The sequence below is a fragment of the Mus pahari genome, chromosome 2 (assembly GCF_900095145.1).
Source record: "Mus pahari chromosome 2, PAHARI_EIJ_v1.1, whole genome shotgun sequence".
Classification (NCBI taxonomy): domain Eukaryota; kingdom Metazoa; phylum Chordata; class Mammalia; order Rodentia; family Muridae; genus Mus; species Mus pahari.
The window spans coordinates 4,502,039-4,519,191 of NC_034591.1; the positions used below are offsets into that span (position 1 = coordinate 4,502,039).

At 40.7% G+C, this 17,153-nt stretch overlaps 1 protein-coding gene across 12 annotated transcripts in view; it reads right to left on the bottom strand.

Annotated features, from left to right (window-relative positions):
• The window catches only part of Adam22 (ADAM metallopeptidase domain 22), a 231,769-nt gene that overhangs the window by 75,981 nt on the left and 138,635 nt on the right, over nt 1-17,153 (bottom strand). For all 12 annotated transcript variants that reach the window (XM_021188464.2, XM_029534613.1, XM_029534614.1 and 9 more), the window contains 3 exons: nt 12,615-12,697; nt 6,031-6,094; nt 4,252-4,321 (listed from right to left, as the gene is read on the bottom strand). In XM_021188464.2, the coding sequence (XP_021044123.1) occupies nt 4,252-4,321; nt 6,031-6,094; nt 12,615-12,697 (217 nt within the window). The remainder of the gene's footprint in view (nt 1-4,251; nt 4,322-6,030; nt 6,095-12,614; nt 12,698-17,153) is intronic.

Consider the following 17,153-nt stretch of genomic DNA (forward strand, 5'->3'; position numbering starts at 1 on the left):
GTCCTCCAGAGCAGCGGAGGTGGGAGTAGGGTGGGAAGCAAGTCTTAACTACAGAGCATGAGAAAGGCTGAGCTCCATGAGGCACTGAAATGAACAAAAACAAATGGGAAAGCCCTTGAGAAAAAGGAATGATTTTTTTTTTGATGTGTGATGTTTTTATTTATTTATAATTTATTTAGTTATTTACATTCCAAATGCTACCCCCTCCAGAGTCCCTCCACCTTCCTGCTCCCCTTTACCTGTGAGAGGGCTGGGACCTCCTTGGGTATCCCCTCACCCTGTAGGAATTGGTGGATCCTCGCCCACTGAGGCCAAGTGTGGCAGCCCTCTGCTACATATGTGCCAGAGACCTCCGTCTAGCCGGTGTATGCTCTTTGGTTGGTGGCTGAGTTTCTGAGAGCTTCCCTCAGCCCAGGTTAGTCGAGTCTGTTGGTCTTCCTGTGGGGTTGCCATTCCCATCCTTCAGTCCTCCCCCAACTCTTCCATAAGGGTCCCCAACCTACGGCCAGTGTTTGGCTGTGGGTATGTGGATCTGTCTCAGTCAGCTTCTGGGTAGAGCCTTTCAGAGGACAGTTATGCTAGGCTCTTGCCTTAGGTGTAACTATTTATTTTAATCTTCTGTAATTCAGTATATTGGGAAGGGGCTGAGAATTAGTTTTGTTTTGTTGTATTTGAAGCTAGAGATTAAACGAGGGCCTCATGCAAAACAAACAACGACAAACCCTAACTGTATGAGGAAGCCTTCTATTCTGTTCCCATGGGCTGGAAGACTTATTACTGACCTGTTTATCCACAGTTAATATAAGCATTTAATATAATCTAATAAGAAGTTAAGAGGAATTATAGAAACTGACAAGTGGGTTCTAAAACCTGTATGAAAATGCAAAGGACCTAGAAGAGCTGAATTAATTTGAAAAAGGACAAAACTGGTGGAAATATGGTATCTGATTTCAAAATGCAGAATAAGGCCACAGCAAACCAAATAAATAAATAGATACATGATAGATAGATAGATAGATAGATAGATAGATAGATAGATAGATAGACACAGACAGATAGATAGACAGACAACGGGTAGCTAAATGAACAGAGTCAAAGGAGTACTTTATGACAATCCAAATAATTCAGTGTTGATATATCTAACAAATGCCTTTTATTCAGCCTACATAATCATGTTGTTTTATTTTTGGCTGAGGTCAAATACAGAATAGGTAAATCCTTCTGCAGTGCGACAACTGAAAGAGAAAAATACCACTATGTATTTGTATAGGGTATATGCATACCCTATGTATCACCAGTCAAAAACCTCGCAGATGCAAGCTCAAAGCACAGCATCATGTTCACCAGAATGGCTGACAAACATGCACACCGCAGAAATTCCTCACTATCTGGGACTCAAGTCTTGGAGCAATTCCTCCTGCCACATGGTGCTGATGTGAGCATGTAATGACATGACTACTCTGAAGAAACAATTTACCGACTTCTCATAAACAAAGGTTTTCAAGGTAGAATCCTTAGATTAATAAAATTGACATCTCTAGGGGACATGCTGGAAATGAAGTCTCATAACTGACCCAGAATGTCCTAAATTCAAGGCTCTGAGGTGAGGCCAGCAATGTGTGGCTACCAGCAGGTACAAGCTGAAGTTTGATGAGACTGAGCCCAAGCTACATATAAACCTTCCCAGAACACACTTGGTTATTTACTAGAAGAAATAAAAACATGCTTCTACAAAAATAGAAATAAAGGGGGAGGGGAAACAGGGAGTGAAAGAAAAAGAGAAGACTTATACAAAAATGTTCATGGTTTCTTTTTAATAACAGCCTCAAACTGGAAAAAAAAAACTAAGCACCCATCAGCAAAATTAATATTAATTTACTGTATTCATAAGAGAATAAATTCAATAATAAAATCAACAAACTATTGCTACTTTTGGTAAAATAAAAAGGCATATGCTAAGCAAAAGAAATGAAATATAATATAGATTTCCCTATGTCTGAAGTCCTTCTAAAGGCAAGAGTAGTCAAAAGGAAAAACAAGCAGAAAAGAAATGGCAGAAGTAGAAGCCAAACCTGGGAAACCACACAGGGAAGTGGCTCAGTAACAAAAACCTTGTATCCCAATAGGGATACATAGGGACATGGATACATTCAATAGGGCACACACAGAGCCCAGCCGGGCACACACAGGGCTTATGTCTTATGCACATCAGTTTCTATGGTGTCAACTTGTTCACTGAAAACAAGACTCTCTTTTTCTCCAAAATTTTTTCTAAAGAACATTTCTCCTGAGAGACATGTCACAGAAAATAAAAGGAATTATAGTCAAACAAATTGGTAAATACCTAATTACATTATTTCTATCTCTAAGAAATAGACAACAATAGGCAAGATGAAGGTGGTGCTGGTGCCCATAACACTGTTCAATTATATTCAACCTAAAATTTAAAAAACCAAACAAGCCACACGACCACATCTTGTTTTCTTCTCATTTGTCATAGTAAATTATTAGCAATCTTGAAAGACAATTCCATTCCTAAAACTGGCAGAGGCAACCTCTGCTTAGGAAGCTAGAAATGGGCTGACCATAGAAGTTTACAGCCTCAAACCCAGCACTGAGGAGGCCAGGCCAGAAGGATCGTGGCAAGTCTGAGGCCAAGGTGGGCTACAGAGTTGGACCCTATCAGAAATAAAAGAAAAGAAAAAAGAAAAGAAAGAGTGCTAAGTCACTTCCATAGTCATCTGTGAAAAAGAACGCTGAACAAAGTTTTTTTTTAAAAAAAAAAAAAAAAACTTGAAAGGTTACATTGTAGCATTCCTATATTGAAGTCTTTGGTGGGGATTCTTTATTATTTTAAATATTAATCAACGCTGATTGCTTCCAGGAAGATCTATTACTCTGTAGTTTTATTTGAACACGGCCATTCAAGATTTATTTTGTTCCTATAAGTGGCATTATAAAGTTTCACAAAGTTGTTGAAAGCACAGTATGAGTCTTCTAAAGTAGGAATGTCTGTGTGTTTGCCCGCAGACTTTTTAAAGTAGTGGATTCTTATTTTGTACGCACACCATAGTTGGAGCACGCATGTGCCACACCTCACGTGGAGGTCAGAGGACAACTTAGAGTCAGGTCTCTGCAGTTGCCATGTAGGTTCTGGGGACAGAAGTCAGATCACTAGGCTTGTGTGGTAAATGCCATTACCCACTGAGCACTCTCACTGGCCTCCAAAATAGTGAATTCCACCAAATGGGACTCTCTATCCCTTTACCAAAGTAGAAAGTGTTCGCTCCTCTCCCGGGGAACTGCAGGAGGCCAATGAGTCACAACCTCATTCTAGAGAGAAAGGAACATTAGAATCTAACATTCACTTCATTTTCTAACAAGATGGTATAAGCTATTATCTGCTTTTTCTAACAGTAGCTTTAGATTTTCTCTTAGGCTGGCCACTGTTCATGGTTTCCTGTGACTTTCTCATGGCACTCCTTCAAAGTATCATAATCCTTGTCCGTTAATAGCTAGCTAGCTGTGGGACCCTAGAAAACCAAACGCGATGAACCTCTATTTTTTTTTATGTACAAAGGCAAAACCAACCAAACAAAGAAATGAGTTATAGTACCATACGGAGCTATTGCAAAAACTAAATTAATTAAAAGGAGCAAAAGACAGATTATGTCCCTTCCATAATCAAATTTCCACAATCATGGGGTTCTAGCACCAAGGGTGACTTGGCTTGTCACATGACATGCGGATGTACCTCTCCAATCAACGTTTATAGAGACTAACTTATAGAGATTAAACAAAAATGAGAAGAAAATGCGTGCCAATTTCACAAGTGGTACACAAAAATATAAAATGTTAAACTATAGCACCTTTTGCTTTTAATGCTAGAACAAAGAAGGATGGAGAAACAGCACATGGGGAGATGACTCATGCCTGTGTTCACAAAACCATCACTTCACCACCAGGGGGATTTCCACATCGGTTACCACCTTTACAAACAACTCTTCTAGTTCCTCACATTGGGTCTTAATTTCTTAAGTGTCCCTTCCATGTGCTTAAGCCATATCTTTCTGAACTTCTCAATTGTAAATAGCTAGTTTGTATTTTATTCTTTCCCTCAATACAACTTGACAGTCCCTCTAAAATGTCATGAGCAACCATCATTTATTGTCTAGCATATATATTGGTTCTAAAGTAGTAACTGAATTACTGGGTTGCCATTTTTAAAAATTCCCAATATGAATACCGTACCAGACGGAAGGTCATCCAAGGGAAATTCAAAGTGTCTGGATTTGTACACGGAGTGACAATGAGACTCCTCCTGAAAGAGCACACAGGGCAGAGATTAAGCACATGGGAAGCAAGTATCCTTGGTTTCAGGCAATCATAGCTGGAAAAACTTGGACCTAAGAGAACTGTAGCTTGACACCATGCTCTTCAGGTTTGTGAGAGGCCACGAGCCCTGACTACATGAGCACTCATGTTGAGTGCATTCCTCTAGCAATACAACCACCAATTACAACCACAGTGCCTCCCGGGCAGAAGAGCCAAAGAGGCAGTCGTGGAAAATAAATGAATGGACCTGTTTCCCCAAGGGGATGTAAGGCACCTAGGAAAATAGGTTGGTGATTGGCTTCTTTCACAGATCCCTGCCCCAACTTTAAGAGCCACATAGCTCTAGTAGGCAGTGAGTGCAGAGCTACCAATCTTGAGCTGTGAGCAGGATGACAGACATAAGTGGTGCCCAGAATCCTGACATATAGGGTTCTAGAAAGCAAGCGAAAAACGCAACACTTTTCCTTCTAAGAAAAATTATTAAACATTCGAATAATTTCATGTGGCTGCATCTAAGTGCTAAAAGATTAGGATGTCACAGTCTGTAAGGTATGTAATGACCTCTAAAATGTCAGTGTCATGCACAGTGACAGGCCTGACCCAGTAGGTACACCAGTCAGATGGCTTCCCCAACAGGGTTGTTTAACAGGTAGCAAAACAATGTGTATTCCTGGAAATTACCTCTTCTGTCAATGTTTGGCCAACATTTCATGAAATGAGGAACTTCATTTGTATATGCAAAGGAAGGATTAAAGACTACATTGTTTCCCTATAGTCTATCATATCTGCTCTTAGCCAAAGGCCAACAAAGCTATTACAGTCTAAATGTTAACTCAATCCTTTCCTGATTTGTACTAAATAAATGTATCAACTCCTAGAAGAAGATAATTAAGAAGTCCTGGGTTTCTGTACACTTCACTGGCATCGAGCTTTGAAAGCACATGCCGTGTAGAAACGTGTGGGATCTAGAAAAGAAAGAGGTGAAAATCACATTTCGGTGGCTCTTGTCTGTTATGGATTGAATGCAGGTAGCACATCCCAGACTCATAGCAACAGATTGATGCTGATGTTGATGCCTGTTAGGTCATGGCATTGTACCTGCAGAGAGGGCCTATAAGAAAATAGTAAATGTTACATAAGGCTGGGAGGGTGGTACCCAAGTCCAATATGGCTGATGTCCTCATATGGTGAGGAAGGGATGATTAGAAATCTGTCTGGCAAGTAAAAGTACATCAGGACGGGAAATGCCTGCCACCCAAGGAGAGAGCCCACAGGACACCAACTCTGCTGGCATCTTGATGTGTAATGTCACAGCTTACAGAACAGGGAGAAAATACTTTCTGTTGTATAAGCCACACACACAGTCTATGGTATTTAGTGTAATTGTCTAAAGTAAGGCACATGACACACAGCAGAGAGAAGTGTGGCTTCCGGGAAAGTATTTCTAGCATAAGAGAGTCAGGGCAAGAAAACGTAAAAAGTAAAAAGTGCTGGCTTAATTTGCTTCAGTGTCTCTGTCACTGTCTGTGTGTGTGTGTGTGTGTGTGTGTGTGTTTCTGTGTGTGTGTGTGTGTTTCTGTGTGTGTGTGTGTGTGTGTGTGTGTGTGTGTAATCCTGTCCCTAACAATACAAAAATATAAAGAGGGTGGAAAGAGGAGAAAGGTGAATAAAGGTCTCTGCAAAGAGAGCACTTACTTGAGACTTCTCATTTTCTTCTGGCTCAATGAGATATGTGTGGTTCCCATCATAGAACATCCCACTGCCAAATACAAGAAAATAATTAGACATAGCTCTCCAGTCTCATCCAGAGCAACACCATTTTAGGGTCAGCAGCACGGGAAGAGTTCCACTCAGTATCTGTTTCTCAGACCTATCCATCATCACCAGATATGTGGCACATCACACAGGCACACAACACACACACACGCACACACACACACACACACACACTTCTGCAAAGCAAAGTCTCCCCACAAGCAGACAATCCCATCCCGACCTCCATGCCTTTCTGTGTTTTCTGGATGGTTTCCATTGTTCTTCTAATATGGAATCCTGAGATTTAATATACAAAAGTGACCCTAGAGTATCTGTGAAACTGTGGGCCTTGAAGAACCCTCTTCCGATTTCTAGGCTGGGGCTCTGGAGGCCATATTTAAAACAAACCCCAGGTTGGAGTGCAGGCATATTCCTTTAATCCTAGTTCGCTCTGTTTGTTCTGCCTCAGACATTAAAGCAAGTCTCAGATGTTGGATATGGTAACTAAGCTTGCAATCCCAAGCATGTAAAGGTGACAGCAAGAAGATCAGAGGTGCCGGGGCATGGCGGCGCATGCCTTTAATCCCAGCACCCGGGAGGCAGAGGCAGGCGGATTTCTGAGTTCGAGGCCAGCCTGGTCTACAGAGTGAGTTCCAGGACAGCCAAGGCTACACAGAGAAACCCTGTCTCAAAAAANCANAAAAAAAAAAAAAAAAGAAAAAAAAGAAGATCAGAGGTTCCAAGCTGACCTGGGAAAATTCATGAGCTTCCGTCCCCAAATCAAATGATGAAAAGAAGAGCAGGTGAGGATACAGCTTGGTGGTTGAGCATTTGCCTAACATACACAGATATATAGTCCTGGGAAAAAGCAACAAAAACAAACACAGCCTAGATGATGCGGCAATGCAGGTTTGCCCGAGATTACACCAAGAATGGCCTCCTACCACACACCTGGCAATCAGGAAGCACACTTCAACAACTTGCTCTGAACTAAATCTTTCCACAACAGTATGAGGGAGAAGCAGTGACCATCTTCACTGTGCAGGAGAGAGTCTGCAGTAACCCTCCTAGATTCAGTAACACCTATAAAAGAGGCAAGAAGCAGTGCATTCTGGGCACATGAACTGCTCATCTGAGATCTGAGACCACCTTCATCCATTCACTCAGTGAATGAAGTGACAGAGGACCAGCAATGCACAGCTGCTGATGCAGATATGGGATAGTAAACAAAACAAGCCAATTGTCTGTCCTCATTTTAGGGAGGATAAAACATAAATACATAATAAAGAAAGAAAGATAAGTCAGGTGAACGTGAACTTTAAGGTTAATAATTATCATTACAAGACTGGGTGTGGGAGAGCCGAAAAGGAGGGTTATTGGTTTTTTCTAGGAGTTCAGGGCAGGGCTTCACTAGAACAACCACCTACCTACACATGTACAAAGGGCATTTCAGATGCTATCAGGTTTAAAAAAAAAAAAAAGTCTTGGCATGATCCAGGAACAGGAAGAAGGCAATGCAGTGAGATTAGAATGGGCAGGGGCAGAGTAATAGAAAAACATGGTCAGAGGCCTGGTGGACATAGCAGACTGTCTCTCCTGAGGGCCGTGGCGGTTACTCTGAGAGCTGAGAAGATCACCATGCAGGACTCTAAGCAGAGGAAATGTCCTCTCCCTGTTTTGCTTTGTTTATTGAGACAGAATGCCAATCTTTCCTTGGGGTTGGCTTTACACCAACAGCAATCTTTCTGCCTCTGCCTCTCTCTGTGTGTCTTGGCCTCTCTGCCTCTCTGCCTCTGCCTCCCAAAACTGCAGGCATGGGCCCTTATGCTTGGTTATCCCTTGATTTAAAATAATTATCCCAGCCACTGTGTTATAATACTCTTTACAATAGTGAGGCTAAAGGCAGGGATTACTAGGATGGGATTATTAGAATAATCCAAGAGAAAGAAGATGGTGATAATAACGGAAGTGGTGAGAACTGGCCAAATTCTAGAGGGGTATGTAGTGGTGTGTGAGTGTGTGTATGTGTGTGTGTTTGTGTGTGTGTGCGTGTGTCTGTGTGAGTATGTGTCTGTTTGTGTCAGTGTGTGGAGTGTTGGTCTGTGTGTCTATGTGTCTGTGTCTATGTGTATGCATTTGTATGGTATGTATTTCTTTTCACTGTTGAGGATTCAATCCAGGGTTTTACAGGCTAAGTCAATGTTATATCACTGAGCCACATGCGCAGCCTACGTATTTTTTTGAAAGGAGAAACAACAGGGTTTATCGAGATGCTTGGTGCGGACTTTGCCAGTAAGAGATCAACAAGGACTCCAAGGTTTGACCTGAGCACTGTAAAGACAGCATTGACATTAAACAAAATGACAGCAGCTTCAGAAGCAGCAGTGGGTAGCCCCAACAGGCAGAGGCCAGGAAGGAGGACACAAATCAAGAGCAGCTTGTGACCTCTTACATCGGGGGTGACCACCTGCTATTTAGAAGTCCTATAAAGGGAGCTCCTTAGTGCTGTTGTATTGCTGTGAAGAGACACCATGGCCAAGGCAACATATAGAACACAGCATTTAATCAGCGGCTGGCTTACAGCTTCAGAGAGTGACTCCATGATCATCGCAGCGGGAAGCATGGCAACAGGCAGACGCGGTGTAGCTGAGAGATAAATCCTGACCCTCCTCCGGCAGCAGGCAGGAGAGAGTAAGACTGGGCCTGGCATGAGCTTTTGAAACCTCAAAGCCCACCCCCAAGTGACACACCTCTTTTAACAAGGTGACAGCTAATCCTCCCCCAACTAGGGGCAAAGCATACAAATACATTAGCCTATGGACAGAGGGCATTCTCATACCAACCACCACAGGGGCATTTGAAGCACATATGGTACCATCTCCCACACAGAAAGCTCCCGACACCACTGCCGTTGGAATACAGTGCTTCTATTAAAACCGGGTGCCCCGTGGTGCTACAGATGCCTAAGGGTACACAACTGTGATCCTCACATTAATTTTTCAGTTTAGGGTCAAAATGCTCACATCATAGCCAAGCGGTTACACATAGAATACTGTTTGTCTCTCATTAATGATGCTATAAAATCTCTTCATTTCCCTGAGCTATTCTCATAATGGTTTCCAGGTCTGACTCCATTTAAATTCCTTCGTTCCTGCTGGGACAGCTTCCACAAGTTTTAAATTCTCAGATACCAACTAGAATAGCCATGCTCATGTCTGCTCAGCTTTCAAACATAAATGCACTTTCTGAATTTGGAGGACTCTGAATTTGGAATTTAAAGATAAACAGATGCAGTCAGGAATACACTAATAGATAGATAGATAGATACAGATATAAATATATAGATATATAGATTACAGGGACACCTATCAAACAGACCAAATATGGCAAACATTCTTCTGTCTACCCCTGCTAAGAACTGGCCAGATCCATCCAGAACATTATATAACCATTAACCTTTGTCAAAGGTCACATGGCAAGTAGATTGTTTCATTTACAGTGTTACCTGTCATAGTTTTCGTGAACTTGGCATAAAACAAGACCTACTCAGAAAGTGGGGATCTTCTTTGAGCTATGTTTATTAGATTGGCCTGGAGACATGTCTATGGGGCATTTTCTTGAGTAGTGATTGACATGGGGCGGCCCAGCTTACTGTTGGCAGTACCGCCCATGAGCAGACAGGGCTAGGTTAAATAAGAAAGCAGGCTTAGCAAGCTGGGGAGATCAACTCAGAAAAGAGCACCCCTCCATAGTTCTGGTTCCTGCCTTGAGTCCCCGCTCTGACTTTCTTTTTTGGTGGAGGGATGGACTACAGCCTTTAAGCTGAAACAAACCCTTTCCTCCCCAAGATGCTTTTGGTCCGTGTTTCTTCTGAGCAATAGTAAGCAAACTAGAATACTGCCGAATGGGAAAATCAGGTTTTTCCCCGTTGGTTTTTGACATGTGTTCTGTAAGAAAGCATCATGAAGTGAAAGAAAAATTCTGAAATTACTTATACTTAGAAAATTCTGATTCATCATAACATCCTGTTACTAACACCATCATCATCATCCAGCTGTTTCATTTGCTTTGAGGTTTGGTGCCTTTATATTAAGCAAAACATAACAATTAGACCATGTAGCTAGAACCACGTCATTATGAAACAGTTGAGCTACATAGAAAGCTGAATCAAAATAAGAGGAAAGGAAACAGCAGTCATTCTTACAGATTTCCACCAGAGGGCAACAAACTTATATTTGATTTCATTTTTTTTTTTTTTTTAAGATTCCCATAGTCAAAAGATTTTGTCATAACATTATACATATATGGATCAATATATGGCCTGTTCATCCTTTGAATTTGTACGGAAGTACCTTGTAGACTCTATGAAGAAGGCTTACTAAGCTAATTTTCCCATTTTGTATTCTTCAACTAAATGCAGTAAATCAGAAACATGAAAAAAAACAAACAGTATATAGTTGGTCATTTATTAAGGATGAATTATGCATGAAGTAACAAAGCTTTTACCTGACTATTATAACTTAGATAGCCATCTCTTTTAGTGCTCATCAATATACCTCCAAAGCACTGCTAGAAGCAATTTTGTTCAGAAATAAAATCATGATGATAATAGTTCTTCAACAACAAAAAGTACAAAATATGCTTATAGCATCTAAGAAAGCCCAAGCACTGTTGTACACAATTCTATTAGTACTTAGGATACATCATGAATCAGTAAGCTAATTTCATTTAGCTTACTTTGAAGTGAAAGAGTTTTTAAAGGTAGATATAAAACAGACTTAAAGCAACTGAGCCAGGATCCTGAAAAGCGTTGTTCTTGCTTTCCTTAATGACAGAGGCAGAGTAGAACCCAGCCGTTGTTCTTACATTCCCATGCCTAGGAAGTGCCCATGGAAGGGGTTCACAGCATCCTCCTGGTTCTCACAGCACCCTATCCACTGGGAAACGAAGAAGCACACTGAAAAGCAGTGAGCATGATGCTCACACTGGGGTTGGGCTGAAATTCTAAGGGTGAAAGAGAGATGGAGAAAGGATTCTTGTTTTTATATCACTCTTCTGTCCAATGTGCCTATTTGGTGTCATAAATGTGAGCAAGGTCAAAAAACACTATCCCTAGCTGTCAACTATGCTGTGTTGAGATTAGCTACACCAGTTTTACTATGAAAAGGATTTCAACAGGTCTTTCATCTGGTAAGAAATTCAAGGCCCCCATACAATAAGCAAAGGTGCCATAACTGTAATAATATTTACTCAAGTGACATAGGTAAAGTAAATATTCATTGGATTTCTCATGAGAAGCATGGGGAAGCTTGGTACTATACAGGCACACAGGCTCCCTCCTCTGCTCTTTCTCTAACATACCTCTTCCCAGAGACTGGCCAGACGTGTCTGTCACTTGGGCCACTAGCCAGACTCTCCAGCCTATCTCATTCGGTTGCCATTGTAGATTTAAGTTCTAACACCCTCTGGAAGTTTCTCTCAAAGTCTGCCACAGGGCCCACTCTACCTGCAGCAGGTGACACACCTTTGGAGCCCTCACGCTCCACCTGTCTTCAGTGACAATCCTCAGCTTCTATTTTGCCCTGGTGTAATTGTTTTCCTTTCTGAATGAAGACAAATACCCTTATCCTAGTCCACAAAATGAACCCAGGCTACACTTGCCCTGCCCACCACATTGAGGTCTCAGGACTCACACATGCTGAAATTGCCTTAACATTCCTAGTGCCTGGTCCACAGCAGAGTCCCTCCCGGTAAGAGTTTATTGCATGAAAAGGGCTACATTTCTAACTCACTACAAAAACTATCTACCAACAAAACTTAAAAGTAATTAAGTCTTAGCTTACTGTGTGTAAAATAAAATTAAGACAAAAAAACAAAAACAAAAACAAAAACAAAAAAACCATAACAAACCAGAAGGAATTGATTTAGTCTAAATAGAATGCTTTGGGGTAGGTTTTATTGGTACTCAAGAGGCCATAAAACAAGGAGAAATGGCCCATGGGCACCCCCATCATGAACAGGATAGAGTGGGGTTCATGCAGATGTTTACTATCCACAAACATTCTGTGACATGAAAGCTGTGAGTACAGAAGCTCAGAAGGACAAACTTGTTCTGCAGAGCTTTCAGAACGTGTATGTGTGTCCCCCCTTGGCTGCTGTGAGTTCTGTGGTTTTCTACTTCTGAGGTCGTCTCCAGCCTGTTTTTTGTTCAAAGAGCCATGGATTTTCATCTACTAGGATGTCTATTGTTCCATGAAAATATAAAGAGTTAAATCAAGAAAAAGTGGGGAGTTGAATTGGTTATAGGGGGGTTAATCAGCCCCAGGAACAGAAAACAAAGTTACCCAAGCCTCTACTGTCTGAATCTAGATGAAACTAGAAAAAAATGATTCAAGTACCACTGTATGGAAGGATACTTTCAAAGCCTCCAGCTTCTGAAACGCTAAGACGCTTTTCCTAGTACATTAAACAAAAAGAAAAGCTATCGAAATAGCAAATGTATAAATAATTCATGTGGCACTTACTGGAGTCCGTGGCATGTTGATAGGGCAACAAATGAGACAGGGTTTCCTCGGATCTGGCCCTGGTAATAACAGTGTTCTCCTCCCTGGAAAGAGAATGAGAGGGATGAGTGTGGCCAGCCAGGGACACCTGGTCATGTTGTCTCTGCAGATGAGACCTCGCGCCCACGTCCATATAGGATGATTTGCACAGCGTTTCATCACCCAGATTAGCTCTATCCAGTCAATTCCAACAGAATTCTTCATAAATGTGCCTACCAAGCAGACACCATAGCATAAGGCACAGGAATAAAGACGGACTTTGCTTTTATGCAGGTGCTACCAAAGAAGCCAAGAAACCAACACTGAGATAAGTGAGTAGCCCTTGCACCAGGATAGGTTTAATAATCTACCTCCCAGTTCTGAGTGATAAAATGCTGAGCAACACTGAAGTAGCAATTTAACATTCAGCTGAACAGAAAGAACCTGGAAGCATTTGATAGTCATTAGATTCTTGGGATACAGAGAAATATCTGGTTTTGTGATGTTCTTGTTTATGTTTACCTATTGCATTCTTTCTCAAACTGGGAGTTGCTTTCCTGGTAAGCAGACTCGGGGTAAAGTTTAAAACACTTAGGTTTCTTCTGCAGCTGGTCGTGTCAACGGATTCAACTAAGAAGCTCATCTGGCAGCCAATGATGTTGTCTTTAAATATTGGATGCTTGAGAGCATGATCGGGAGACCTCAGCAGTAGGGAGAGGATTAGAGCTTCTTAGGAGTACAGGTCTCTTGTCCCAGCAGACTTACCAACCACATCAGATTCTGCATGTTAACACAGCCTGCAATGATTTATATGCATACAAAAGTCTGAAACGCTCTGCTCTAAATCACTTCTCCCATTCTCCCACTAATTTATTTATTCGGCATCAGAGGGCCTCTCATTAAATTAATATTCTGAGATTTTTTTTAAAGAGTGAAACAAGAGAGACTGATGGAATGGGTAATTGAAGCAGAAACGTCACCCGCTTTAGTCTCCTTTAAAAACTAACCCTACTTAAAATACCCAGCGCTTGACAAGGGAAGAGGGAAGAAGAGAAGACACAGGGGACAGCGGGACCCCTGTGACACTGCTAGTGAGATCTCTCATGGTAGCAAGGAGCACTCAGCCTCCTTATTTACCAACCAGAGATGATGATCTTGTTGGGTGTTGTGAGAGTAACTGAGCTAACACACACAAAGAATTTAGAATATGTTTTGCCATGATAAGCATGCCTGTGTGTGCTGCCATTACTGTTACTGTTTCCTATTGATTTACACACACAGTCACATTAAATTCTAATATCAATCTTAAAAGAAACATGACAACCTCTACACTATCTAGGAAGCTATAACATTTTCTCTTCAAGATTATAATACAATTACATAGTTTTCCTATCCCCTTTCCTGCCTCCAAATGTCCCCTATACACTCCTTGCTCTCTTTCAAAGATCTGGCCTCTTTTTTTTATTATTAATTGCTTTTACAGGCACATGTGTATCTGTAGATACATATATATTCCTAAATATTGCCTTCTTCGTCTGTATAATATTACCTGTATCTATATTTTCAAGGCTGACCACTTAGTACTGGAAAGTCAATTGCTGTCATGGTGTCATCCAGTTGCATGTCTCTAGGGAAGACTATTTCTCCTACTTTCAGCATTCCTCGGTTGCCTGTAATTTTTTGTGTAGGACTGAGGCCTTGTGGGCTTATCCCTGCTGACTTGGATGTGTCTACTCAAGTTACCCTCGTTCAGCTCATGGTTAGGCATTCATGTTGGTGAGTCTGTATGGGTTTAGCTTCTAACACTACTGTGGAAAAACAATCTCACAGAAAACCCTGATCCTCTGGCTCTTCAAAACCTTTCTACGGTGGACCCCGAGCCTTGGATACAGGAGTGTTTTGTATCCACGGGGACTTGGCTCCAGTGCTATGCATTCTGAAAGGCTATATCTTCCAAGACTCAAGGCTGCTTACCCTTGAATGTGCCACTTAGAGATGCAAACTTTGGATGAAAACAAATGCTGTATTCTTTTTCTAAAACTTCTTAGGAGTTGGCGCTAGAGCTTGTGATTTAGGTACTCCAAGTATATGCTTTCTCCTAGACTGATTTTTTTTTTCACATTTTTTATTTTATCTTATTCTATTCCTTTTAGGGACAGGATGAGTATAAATATTCTCCACTGAACTATGAGAATGGTGAAGCATCCACAGAGTCCATTAAAACTGGGCAAACAAACACATGATTCAGATAGTTCTTATTTGGGGGACATATCTGATTGTATCAGAAATCAGGACACTAGCTTCACACAGACCATATAAAAAGGGCAACGGTTGATGAGATGGCCAGTACAGAATGAGAAGGCTCTGTTTAAAGTGTTTCTTTCAACTCAACTGTGACCAATCCAGATTTTCCCCCTCAGAGGTTTCAGAAGTCAACAGTAACCCATGAAGAGAGACGAAAGCAGAAAGATGAAAAGGAAGATAATCACAACAATTATGATGTCAGATTAGAAAAGAGCAGGACTAAGCAATCACAATCTGAGGATATATGCTAGTGGAATAGGCTACCAAAAACATTTTATAAGTTATTAAAGTTTCTTTTAAATACCTACTCTGGAATCGTGTCATTGTGTAATTATAAGAAGGACAAATAATTGATTTTTTTAAAAGAGCATTGGGGGAGAGTTAGATGATTAGATAATAGAATACAATCTTCCATTAATTTCCAATTCAGAAAAAAAAAATAGGAGTCAATCCAAAAACAGCATATGATCAGAGCCTTTGCACGAAAGCCTGACACTGCAAATGCAAAGAGGAACTCAGTATGGTTGGCTCGCTGTTGAATGTTTCCATGACACTTCAAAAGAAGCATAAACAGGAGCAAGAGAGACCTCATCAGCCTGCGCTATTACAGTTCAATTTATAAGGCACTCAGTTGGTAGCATATGTAACTCGTCCAGATAGTGGTAAAGAGTTATCTTAGTGTTATAAATTTATCAGATGTTATTTACCATAAATTAACAACCATTTATACGAGGAAGTGAGGGAAGCAGGAGGGGTGGCTCAGTGGTTAGAAGCACTGGTTGCTGTAGCAGACAACTGGGTTCAATTCCCAGTGCCTGTAACTCTGCTTCCAGGAGAGCTGTATCCTCTTTTTGTCACTGGAAGCAGTGCATGCACATGATCTACAGACATGCATGCAGGCGAAACACCAATAAACTTATATATAAATAAATAAATAGATAAATAAGCAAAGTAATAAAGTTCATTTTCTGTTAATGTATCTGGTAAAAAGTATTATTCCAGACAAAAGACTTTAATGTTAATGAAGTATCTTAGTTCATTTATATTAATATAAATGACCAAGTTAATCAATTTTACATTTTAAGAAGTATTTTGCCTATTATTTTTAAATGATATATATTTAGGATGAACATTCTAAGAATTTATGCTGTTTATGGTGAAGAATAAAATTACATTCCTCACATACACTTTGGAAGCCATAGTTATCTCCAACAAGTAAAACTACCTTTTTGAAAGAATTTATGCATCATATTAGGAATGGACTGTGTTTACAAATTAGCTCTATAAAGTTTAAATTTTAACATCAATCTTAAAAGAAATGCTGCAATCCCTATACTGCTTACAAATATGCAAGTTTTCTCTTGTATCTGAATGTTAACTTTTAATCTTTTGATATATGTGCTACTCTCCAAATAATCACAGAGGTTAGGTACACAGTAAGGGACCAGAGGGGAGGGGAGGGTCTTCCAAGGGAGGGAAATAGAGCACAGGGCTATGAAGAGATATAGGGGAAATTAGAATAAGAACAATTAAGGGAAAAGGGATGGGAGAGTAGGGTGAAGGGGGAATATGGGGAGGAACAACTAAAACTAAAAGGCTTTTGAAAAACCATATAGAAACCTCCTATTATAGAAGCTCCCTAAAACATATACATAAATGAAAGAAATTTAAATGGAGCCATCATATAATGAAGAAGACAATGTACCAACTAGTATCTTATGCCACCAAGTAAAACTTCTAACACGAACACACACAAACACGTACACGCACACTCACACACCAACGACAACAACAACAACAAAATGGGTTTTGTCTTATTGAGTTGCGGGCCAAAGGAATCCAAGGATGCTACCCCTGCCCCTAAAAAATATTAAAGGATATTGTCAAAGCTATTGGTTGCTTTCCACAACCTGATGGTAAGACACTATTGCTGAAGCCAACACTTATTTATGTCATCAAACATGGAGAAGTTGAGCTGGTACCCACAAGAAGCTCTACCCCAGCTGACTAGCATTCATCTCACTAGAAGACATCCTGAATACAACCAGAGGAGAAAAGTCATCACTGATATCACTCAGCTAACTAGAAACTCTGTAACCTGCACCAGTAAGCAATCTATAAGAAATACTGATGCAATACAGGTACAAGTGTTATGGGATTAACCAACCACTTTCTCATTGAATTAAAGGATAGAATCAAACTCCATTAGGTTGAACC